The following is an 11,963-nucleotide window of genomic DNA, read 5'->3' as shown; positions in this document are numbered from 1 at the left end:
TTATGTCTCTGCTGTGGAAGGATAAGCATCATTTTCAATTCATCTGAGCAGCATCTCAGGTCTTCCATCCACTTCTCTCCACATTTCTCATCACTCCCCCCTACGTCCCTCTCCCCCATAGAGAGGGGCCAGTTGGGCTGGAAGCTAATTTGAAGCCAATCAATACTTGTCTGTGTAACTTCCTGTGTGTCAGCCCGGTCCGGTGCCCTTGTCTCACTGCCGGCATGAAGGAGGGAAGCATCTGTTTGGTGACTATCGCTCTCCGACTGTAAATCTATGGCGAAGCCGCTAAACACCACTCCTCCGTCCATTGTGCGGAGCAAAAGGCTATCAGAGTGAATCCAAATGAGATTGATTTCCATGACAAATCCAGTTGTCAAACGTGTGTGCTGACAAATAGCCCTTTCAGTAACTTGATTAACTGTGCGGATGGCATTTTAAATCCAGTTAGAGTTTTTCCATATTGATTTTTTCTTTGCTTTGAACTGTAGAGATTTGGGAAAGAAAAAAACAGATGCACCCCTGATGCATTTAAATTCAAATGTAGCCACACATCTGTATAACACACACACACACATGCATGTCCGTCACTGTGCCTGCACGCAACCACACTGATGTTCAGATAGTGAATCCGCTCAAGATAAGACCAGTCTCCTCCCTCCCCTCCGAGCCCCTTCTCTTTTAAACAGCCAATGAGGATGCTGTCTATTCATGAGCCCGAATGGAAGCAGGCGTGTGTGGACAGGCTACCACAGGAGGAGGTGTGTCTTCCCGAGCCAAAAGTGTGTGTGCAGCCAGTGTTTACTCACACTGAGAGAGGAGGTGGTGGAGGACAGAAGGAGATAGTGGGAAGAGTTGTATGTAGGCATGTAAGGGACGGAGAAGCCAGGTGTTTTTACTCATCTTACCACTGATATATTCCCCACCAACACACACACACACACACATTGAAGGAACTACACCCACAACCTCTACTCAACACATGTGTGCGGTGCCTGGAGCGACTGAGGGGATCTCTGAGGATACACGGATGAGAAAGAGGTGTGGGGGAGCCGAGGAAGAGGAGTGTGTTTTTGCCCCAAGGGGAGCTCACACGCACATACACAAAGCAGGCAGCAAAAATACACACACACACTCCATCGGGCACTCAGCACCGTTTCCCTGACAACTAGAATGGGCTGCAATTTGTGCACCTTGCAGAAACGGGAGGAACACTACAAACTGCTGTACGAGATTGCACAGGTAAGTGAGACGAGAAGGAGGTTTGGTGTAGATGATGAGGAGCATGTATGAATGACAGTAGAGGCGATGAGGATGATAGTGACAGGAGTGATGTGTTGTCTGGAAACAAGTGGATTTCTCTACGATGAGCGAGGAAGCAGAGTCTAAAGAAAGCAGACAAGGTTGAGAGGAGGAAAACACAGGAGATGCATAGGAAATGTGCACAAATGAGCGACTCCCCAGTAGTGAGTGAGTGTGTGTGTGTGTGTGTGTGTCTGTCTGTGTGTGTGTGTGTGTACTCCCTCTCCATCAAAGTGAGTGGAGCTAGTTATTTCTCCTTGCAGGAGATGCGAGAACAAGTTCAGCTGTTCTTCCCGCGCTGGCTCCAAGGGGGATTCATCACGTCTCCTCTGCCTGCCACTGTCTCGGAGCGAAAACAGCTCAAAGAACAAACGGCAAATGTGTTCTGCTGTTTTTCTCCCTCTCTGGTGTTTGTCAGAAGTGGACTTGTTTTTTTACTTTTCCTTGGCCTGATATGAGCGTTTTCACATTGCTGAAATCCTAATTTTGATTCTTTTATAGATTTGCACTCGCCCCAATTTCAATTTATTGACCTTTGTTTGCTTTAATTCCCCAAATAAATGGGTTGAAATTAAATATTGAATATTTACAGATACATGCCTTTGATTGAAAACTGCTATATTACCTCCACAAACACTTATACTGTCATTATGAGCAGTAAAACCCTGTAAATGTATAACCTCATCTTGCACTGGGCTTGGCTGGAATGTGTTGATTAGATAGGAAGCAAGTGTGAATTGAATGCAAGAAAACACACCATTATTTTGGAAACAGACAAAAATTATGTGCGAAAACAGTTTGCGGCATTTTAACAGATTAATGCTGTTTACGTGAATTTTCAGTTTGAGTCAAGAGAGATGAAGGAGGCGATGTAAAGTGTATGAGACATTGTTTTTACAGCAGCAGCATATGGTCGTGTTGTGGAACTGATTGTAGAGGAACATGTGCTCGGGGTCCTCGGTGCCGTTGAGTACAGTACAGAGGGAACGCTGAGCGAGCAGCAGCAGCAGTGAGCGAGGACTCATTCATCATTTAGTATCTTACACGGTTACAGACAGCAGGGTAACTGGATACAGCATAATGAGCCTGAGCAGTACTGCTGAATACTCCCTTTTAATTTGTAGGATATACTATCATATCAGGAATATACTGGATAGTGACAGGACAGGGGAACTTCAGGGGTCAATCAGATTTCAGCTGGGGGCCAATACAACCACCCCTGAATCTGCCCCTGATGCATAGTTTGTAATGTCTCTTTGTCTTTTTGTTCTTTCTCAACGATTGAAGATATTAGCAAGCGATAATAAAACTACAAAAAAGACCAATGTGGAACTGATAACTGAGCCCACAAACACCCTGGTCAGAATTTATCACTGCGGATAACGTCTCTGACTGAAGTTTGAAAGATAACGTTGCATTTCAAGGGTTTCTCTCTACTTGGCTACTTCACCTTATCTTCAGTTATGAGGAAGTTTAAGTACTTTGGACAGTGATATCACACTTGACTATTAAGTCTTAAATTCATCTTCAACAACCTGCAGAAAGACTATACTGTGGGATTTGGCCACTGTCAGTAGTTTGAATCGATAATAATAGAAATAATCCTGGGGACAGCAACTGCTTGTTTCCTTGTTGGGCTCTCTACAATGTAAGAAACATACTCTCACCATCCGTGCCGGCAAGATGCTGCTTTTATGAGCGTTATCCACAGTGTAGGCTCATTATGCTCTAATAATGCAGTGGATGTCTGTGTTGTGTGCCCGAGTGGAGTGCAAGAAAATTAGCCATGTCAATTAAATGAAAACCCCGGGAGAGGAGAGGAGCTCATGGTTCCTTTTGTTGTTGTTGAGGTGGATGAATGAACACACTGGCCAAAACAAAGGCAGGAGTATAATACGTGTAGTTATATATCACAGCCAGGTTTTATTAGGCATGACACAACAGCAGATGTAACGTTTCCTCACGTATGGTGCTAACATGAAGATTGGCTGGAAGTTAAAAAAAAAAAAGGAGACCCTTGTGGTTTCTTCCTATTTCCACATCCCACTGTAGGTGTCCTGGCACCGTGGCAGCCATCCAGGAGAGCTGCGTGTGCGAGCGAGCACACCCGCTTACTGTTAAATGCTCTGCTTTGTGTGTGGGGGGCAGTCAGCAGACACCGACAGTTCTCATTACCGGTGTGAGAAAAAGACAGAGGAAGAGAGCGAGCGAGAGAAAGAAAGTGAGCTCACCAGCCAGTAAGTGTGTCACTATGACTTTGTCCTGAAACTCAGAGGCTGAGGGGATTCGGCAAATCCAGAGAGACTCCTCAGAAAAATCTCTCCGTCTCTCACCCCCCCTCTTTCATCGTCCCAGACTCATTTCTCCTCCTTTCCCTTTTTTCACATACTCTCTCTCCCTCCCTCTGTAACCTTCATTAGTCTCGCTCTCCCTCTGTCTTTCTGAGTCTCAGCAATCTGTTTCTCCCCATCTCTCGTTTCACTTTTTCACACACAACATGACTGAATTTAAATGTGTTTTTGTTCTTTTCTACAAAATGAGAAACCACCTGCTCATTATACCAGTGGGAAACCAAAGGATGCTGATACTGTAGCATAGTTAAAACAGGGCAGGGTAGCTCCTTAAGGGTTATGGACTGAGGCTTTACAAGAGCTTTGACATCCCTTGATGCTCTGGTGCTGCATTTTTACTTCTGTGTCGTTCACTCCCTTGTCTCGGTTGATCAACTCTGAACATTTGAGAAGGGTTTGATGCTTTGATGCATTTCTTTCAAGACTTTCTGGTCAAAGAGAAACTTGATTAAATTAACACAGCATTGACATCTTTACATGAGGTTCAAATGTTGATGCTTCAAATAAGTTGACATATACTTTACAGTCCAAATCTAAAGAGCTCTAGCTTGTTTCGTATGGCCTGATAATTCCAACATTCAAAAGGGAAACATTCACGCAAAAATCATCCATTCATCCATCCACTCCATCCCTTATCGATTCAGCTTATCCTTCTAAGGGGTCGAAGGGGGCTGGAGCCAATCCCACCTGACATTGGGCAAGAGGCAGAGTACACCCTGAAAAGGGACAAACAAACATTCGTTCTTAGATTCACCTAATCGGGATTCCAACTGGAAACCTTCATGCTGTGAGACAACAGTCCCGACCACAACAAAATCAATTAATTCCCATTTGTGGAAATGCTTGTGAGGCAAAGCTAAGCTTTACAAAGTTTTCACATGAGGTTTTGATTTTGTTGAGCTCTAAATCTGCGCCGTATACCAGTAGCCATGTTGACATCACTGTCTGAGACTTCGGATCAGAGAGCACGTGATAGCTACCTGACAGTCCATCTCCAATAAAACTAGTTATTGGATGAAATAATGTAGAATCCTGAGAGCAAAATGCCGGGGGGGACTGATGGGGAGTTACTGTGAGTAGCATGTTGGCAGCCACAGTACTTCACCAGCTAACCCTGTGGGCAGTCACTACATGGCCAGATTAATTTCTACTGTGACCAGGCCTTTGAGGTGATTCTTCTTTTTTGAACATGTGAAATGTTGTTTGTGGATGAAACAATGATATTTCTAGAAAATGGATTGCAGCTATTATGAAGTTACATGGTAATGATCACCCCCGCCCAATACACAGACCTGTTCTTCATCTTACATTTTGAAAAAAGTAGCAAAGGCCAATTCCAGCTCTCAGCCTGCGGACCTGCCGCGGTGTCTCCTACATCACAGTGGCTATCTCTGCTCACACAGCTGCTGCTGTTCTGACAGGACTGCTGCTGGCTGCCTGACCCCAGCTGCCTGCCGGCCGCTGGGAGATTTACGAGTCTCGTCAGACCATTTGTGATTTTCTTTTTGTGCGTATCTCTGAACACTCGCCTTATGTGTGTGACCGCAGGGCTTCATCCACAATATAGCAATCGTGCCGTTTCACATTTTGCTTGTGGCCATGTTAAATTGTCCCACCACATACTACCTTGTGTTTTGTCTTCCCCTGCTTGGTACTAAAAGTGTGTGTTCTCTATGGATGTTGTAAGAATAATTTAAATATCTATATGTATATACTAGTTCTTCAACTAAAAGGGGGCTATATAGCTCAAGCTAGCAGAACAATGTTTGCAGTAACTGCTACTCTGAGTCTAGAACATAGACTATATACAGGTAGAAATGTTGATGACATGAAAACCAAAGTCCCTTGATCGACGGCTGGCTGTGGCACAGGTCATACAGTCAGCCTCCTCCATGTTAGTGGATGGGTCATGGGCCACACCAAAAAGCTGATGTATGTTGAAATTTACATCATTTTTTTAACAGTAAATTGCTTTTGATAATTTGATGCTTTAAAAATGGTGAAAAAAAATGTTTGACAGCTGACCTATGATTGCTCACACACGTGCATTGACAGGACCTCACTAACGCAGCTACATCCCTCGATCATTGCTGCGCAGACTCTGGCTCCAAATGCGGAGTATGATGGGGTATTTATATTTTGGCTTCAATTCTGGATAGTTGGAGAAAGTGGAGATGCATCGTCCTCGTCGTCATCTTTATATACAGTCTATGTGTGTATGGTGGCTTACAAGGCCAGTCCTTGGTGTGGCCTTGCCCTCCGGAGACAGATGCTGTGCCACATGTCCAGCCTGTTAGACAGCATGGAAGGGGCGAGACAGACCTCTTCCTCTCCCCGCCACCACCTATGGTGTCCTGAGAGTGCCACACAGAGCAGGAGGGGGGAAGCTGCAGTCAGACCCACACAGCCGTCACCTCCATATGTTCCTCCTTCAGTCCGGACCATGACTTCATCCAGATAGGGAGGTGAAATACGTTGGGGCTATCGACTAAATCTGCCTTAGGTCGGGGATGAGTGAAAAACTGAAGTGGAAATCACCTGCCTGGAGTTATCATGCAGCAACAGCAAATCTTCGTGATCCATGAGTGATCATGAAACACAAGTTGCAGGTTTCAGATGCGGATTATGATGATGAATACAATCTTTCGCTTCCACATCTCCTGTGAATTAGGTATTAGGGCTGTAAATTGTGCTCCAGATGACCAGCAGGGGATGAAGGGAGGGGATGTCACCGGGATTGGCAGGTTTATCAGAGAAGTACAACGCTGAGCTCACTTTTTTCTTTTCATCCGTCTCTGTGATGGGATTTTGAGCTTTGCAGAAACTATTGAATGAGGTGACCTTTTCCATTTTTTCTCGCATTTTTCAGCAGGTTGTTCTCCTCCCGTGTGTGTGGGTCAGTGAGTTTGACCTTTTCACCTGTGAGTGTTATTCCACTTGACAAGTCTCTCTCTCTTTCTCCCTCACACACACACATGCACACTTTTGCCTAACTCTACATACACTGTGGACAGCCTAACCAAAAACCTTATAGTTATGTCAACTGACCTTCATTGATTTGAATAACCACGATTCACATCTTACCTGTAACCTTCACCAGGACCTCAGAATGATGTTTCTCCTCATTAGGACCAGGCTTTGTTCTCTATGACGTCTGCTGGTCCTGACAAGGTGCCAGTGTTTATGCTGGAAAAGGTCGACACACGAAGCACACACACACAAGCTATATGCAGATCTGAATGACTGTTTATTACATTTAAAACATACAAAATATGAAAACTACAGCTCTTTTTATTTATCAAAGTGTGCAAAAGGTCCTGGTGCTTAGAGATGCTGAGTAATAAACTTTGTCCATGATGTTTCCCCCTAAAAGTGTTAATGGAGCATTATGGAGATGAACTCTGCTGTTGAACACACATCATCTGGTGTCTTCCATCATGGTTATGGTCGCACGTTGGAGCACAGCATGGTGATAATGCCTCATGATTTAGAGGTGCATATGGCCTCATTGCTGCATGTCGTCTGGTCAACCACCAAAAATAAGCATAAACAGGAAATGGGTGATTATTCAGCGTCAGGTTAATGCCGGGTTAACAGTATCGTAGTGTTGTTGTGTCGGGGCGAAATGTTAAAATTGCGATATAGTTGTTGCTTGTGTGTTCCTCTGCATGTGTGTATTTGAAGGTGAGAGTGGCACGGAGAGTTACAGATGATAAGAAAGTCAATGTGACATATGTGTCTCACTGTGTGTGTCTTTCTTTGTGTATCTGTCTACTCAGCTGTAAGGAAACATGCACACACACCACTATGTGTGTGTGTTTGTATGCGTGTGTGAGGGAGGGAATCAAATCACAATGTCAGGGGACGACAGGTCCAGTGTCAGGGGGGTTACAAAGTCGCTGTTTCGCTCCACCAGCCAACAATCCCCCCCTGCTTTGGCTCTGATAAGCCCAGGATGAAAGCCCTTTCTGTGGGTAGAGTGACACTCCTCACCCCAACCTCCTGTCTCGCCCCCTCCAAACACAGAAAAGGATGCAAACACTAAACTCCACGGCAGTGTTAAGAGGTAGATATGCATATTTACACACACTGTGTGCATTCGTGTAACACACAGAAGGGGGAAAACACGCAGGGTCCATCCATTCATCACTTTTACAGCATGTTTTTCCTTTTTTACGACTTGTGTAAAAATGTCATTCAAGCTCTTAGAGGACTTATCAGTTGTTATCAGCATCGAGCTGATTACCATACTCACTGATCAGCCAAGTGGCCTGGCCAAGATGATAGGAAACAGGACACAGAAAAAGGGGGAAGGGATTTGGATGAGGTGAAATGGAAAGGTAAGAAAGAGAGAACTGTAACGAGAAAAAAAGATTCCTGTGTCTTTTTAAATCCCCCAATTTACCGATCTCCAAAACACAAAGTCTCGCCCTCCTCCTCCTCCTCCCATCCCTGCAGTTGCCAGACATTGTCTCAAGTCTGTTCCGTTCCACTGCCCCTGTCCGTCTTGCTGCCTGCTTGTCACTGTCTGTATATCCAGATCATTAATACATTTTGGCACAACCCGTATTCCTGCAGAGGTGCCACAGATTTGGAAGGTGCCCTGGAAAGAGAAATATAGCGGTGGAAGACGCAGAAAGAAGCAGTCTGTCATTTATGTGTGGCAAAGAGAGATACACATTTTGTCTGGTGTCAAGTGTGCGCTGCTGCCAGTCTATGACTGTTATATGGTTTGAAGCCAATTGTGCAGCAGAATAACCTAATAATACACCTTATGGCCACGCGCTGCAGGCTGTGTTTTGTCAGGTAAGACAGATGTTAGGGCGAACCATCTGGAGCATGTTGCAGGCATTTGATGCAACATGGTGCAACTAAAAAGCACAAAAAAACATTCCAGTGAAAGTGCTATAACACAGCTTCTGTCACATGAAAACCTTCACATTAGGGCAACATTTCTCTCTGTTATATCTTCGGATGGGTTCTTTGGCAGCGAAGGTGCAATTCCCAAATGTCATTTGGGCTATAAAAAGAAAAGCTCCCCTCTGCTTTTTCATGCTGCCAAGACTTTCTCAATCATATATAATCATTTCAGGGTGACGGGTTATTTCTCACCTCCACTCAGAAGGTTTTGTTTTCTTCTGCATTTGTTTTTGTGTGTGTATATTAGCAGGATGACACAAAAACTACTGATTTGAATGAAATCTTGTGGTAGGATCGGGGAAAGAAAGAATCCATTTAAATTTGGCGGCTCAGCGGGCGGATCCAGGAATTTTCTTTGTATTTTCTTTAAGATTGCAAGATTGGTAAATCACGAATCTTGATGAAAAAAAACAGGGGACTGAGGATGCAATTTGGTGCAAAACCAAAATAAAAATTCCGGATCTAGGGAATTCAAATATGGTTTCATAAGGGGACTGTTGGGCCTCGGCAACATATCATCAGTTGGGTAAAACTAACCTGTTTATCTCAGTACTTTTCTGACACCTCCCCCTTAAAACTTAAAACGTCAGAAGGATTAAAGATCAGTGTTTGTATTTCCACCTGTCCAACAGCATGTTGTCAGTCCTGTACAACCCCTCATACAGCATATGTTTCAATGCAATTAAAGGCTGAATGTTTAAAAAAAAAATCCTTTTGTTGCACCACTGCCAAGTTCACTCTGAGCCCAGAGGGTGCGGATCCTGGGTCCAGGTGGTCTGAAGAGAGATTACGTTACAGCGGCAAGGCAGTGTTGAATTCCCACTTAACCAACTTGGGTTAAGAGTCATTAGGCTCACTGAGAGCCTGGTGTCGAGTCCAGTTACAGATAGAATGACACTAAACCATCTGCATAGTAGAGGTGGGGGGGTGATTACATTTAGCGGTGGGGGGGTGAAACCATAAGCAGGGTGTTGATATGGGAAATGCCCTCAGGACTGAGAGTGGCCGGAGTGGACAGGTCTTTGTTGTTAGTCTTGAGGAAATGTATTGGAGTGTTGTTAGTGGAATGAATGAATGGTCACTGTTAATACAGAAAACACAGACAGCTGGTGCACAGCAATACAACAGTTTTTCTCCAAACAATCAGAATATCTGATTAGTGACTAATTTCACCTTTTCTTTTTTTAACATGCCTTTATTTTCTGCTCATCCTCTCATATTCCAAAAGCCTTTGGGTGCTGAGACCATTTTCTTTACAATACAGATAAATGCTCACTTTATAAGTAGAAATGTTCAAGCAGAAATCATGCACACATAATTAGATATTAAAAAACCAGAATGAGCAAACGCCTGAATTTTCCTACCCAATTGCCTGGAATGAGAAACACAGAGCATGCTGCATGTGTAATAAATCTCATTGCCTTCCAAATATTAAAAAGAAGAGAAATCAATTTGAGCCTCTTCCAATCTGACACAGTTATCAAAGATTGCTTGTAAAATCATAATAATTAAGCATTCCAAAAAAAGACTTGTGAGAATGTTTTCACATGTGCGGCGACAGTTTGGAGACATTGACTCAAAAAATCTACTTAAGCAGAGCGAGATCATGGTTTGAATAAAGCCTAAGGCCCACTTACTTTAATAGATTTCAGACATGCACTGAAGTGTGGATATTTCCCCAAAATTTTTGGAGCTGTATGTGAGAATGCAAATGTCCGAGCCGGTCGCTTCAGACATTTGGAATTAAGAGTCAGGACTGACACCAGTGTCAATGTGGTGTAAACGAAATCATTTTCAAAGTGGAATTAAGACGTCATGTCATGTCTCCCTCATGCTCTACCCAGATGCCACCTCTCTTCTGAATGTTTCAGACATTTTCCTGTTGTTGTGAACTCATCTGTCCCAGACAATATCCAGCTGCGTGTGAACGGCAAAGATCATGTAAAAAAAAAAAATCATTTTCATGGCACATTTCAACTAAATCACTTCCTTTAGCTGAAAGCATTTTCTCATTGGCGCAGAATTGCAGATGTTCAAACTTTCCATGTGTCTGGCACTTTTTGGACCTCTCGTCCTTATTGCAAAACTAACCCCTGGTTTTCTTGCCAACGGCTGTTTCCTTAGCAGGGTACAAACTGTGGTCTCAGTGTCCACATGAAACACTTTCCTGACACCAGCCATTAATCTCAACTTCCCCCTGAAAAGATTTGATGTTACACTACTTATATTGCTTCTGGGACACAAACATACTTTACAGTCCCACAACAGGTCCTTACATTGACACTCACGTAAATTAGGCCTGAGAAACCATTCTGAGAATCTGCAGTCAAATCTGTGACATGGCGATGGTGGACATGATTATCCAGCCACTCTGTGGACTTGACCCCGGCTGCCTGAGAGAGTGACTACAGTCTGACTCGAAATTGGAATGAGGACTAAATTGCAGTACAGTGTCTCTCACTGAAATAACCAACCATGTATTGAGATTAAAGTCTTTTTCATGGCTCCTCTCTCTCCCGGTTACACTTAGCGGAGTGTGAATTCGTTTTTCATCTCCACCAAAGGGCAGACTGACAAAGCTCCACGTTATGAATAATGCTAATGGGAGAGGTGCTTCCAGTGAACATAAACATATATCACTTTAAAATGAAGAAAGCAAAGGTTTGGTGGAGAAGAGCAGGGAAGAGGAGGGAAAAAAAGTAAAAGTTCACATTCAAGACTTAATTTTATGCAGAAAGCAGCACATGAATCTTTTATTTTCCTGCTCCCCCAGCAAAATGTTTTCACTTTCCAGGCTTTAGCATGTTTTGCTAATTATGCCCCTGCATTTCATTCCTTTTTGCCTTCAACGATTCCGAGCAAGATTGCGTCCACTGGGGACGCCTCATTTCTGAATGCACAACTTTTCATTTTAAGATGAACACTTGGTATATGGTGAAACTGCTGCAGAATAACTTATTCCTTAATGATGTTTGGTTCCAGCGTCCAGTCAATTTTCTGCCCTAGTTTAAAGAAAGAAGATGAACTTGGTCATGTTTTTTCTTTTCCGCCCGTATGAGCATACAAAGTGCTCCAAGCAGAGAGAGGTAATGCTAATTTTCTACTGATGTATTTAATCAACAACACTTGTTTATAAATCAAAATATGAATTAAATATAACTTTCGCTGCTGCCAGATCAACCTCTAAAATTAATAACCATAAATCAAACCAATGCTTCCAATGAAACACTGCCTGCAGGAAATTAGGAGGTCATTTGTCCTGTTTTTTTGATACTATAAATATGGTTTCAGGACCATGTTGGTTGAAAAAAAGTAAGTTTTCTGCCACCAACAGTCTAATTACCTCCACCAAGGAGGTTTTGTTTTTTAGTAATGTCTTTTGATATGTGA

The 11,963-nt window shown here is 43.4% G+C and overlaps 1 protein-coding gene across 1 annotated transcript in view; it reads left to right on the top strand.

Moving 5' to 3' along the window:
- The first annotated feature begins 447 nt into the window (after positions 1–447).
- pdzrn4 (PDZ domain containing ring finger 4) overlaps positions 448–11,963 on the top strand; it is a 34,286-nt gene continuing 22,770 nt past the window's right edge. The window contains exon 1 of the mRNA XM_020092046.2: positions 448–1,242. Within this exon, the coding sequence (XP_019947605.2) occupies positions 1,174–1,242 (69 nt within the window). The 5' untranslated portion in view covers positions 448–1,173. The remainder of the gene's footprint in view (positions 1,243–11,963) is intronic.

This window comes from Paralichthys olivaceus, chromosome 23 (genome assembly GCF_024713975.1).
Source record: "Paralichthys olivaceus isolate ysfri-2021 chromosome 23, ASM2471397v2, whole genome shotgun sequence".
In the NCBI taxonomy this organism is placed as follows: domain Eukaryota; kingdom Metazoa; phylum Chordata; class Actinopteri; order Pleuronectiformes; family Paralichthyidae; genus Paralichthys; species Paralichthys olivaceus.
This window is presented reverse-complemented; position numbering and strand designations above follow the sequence as displayed.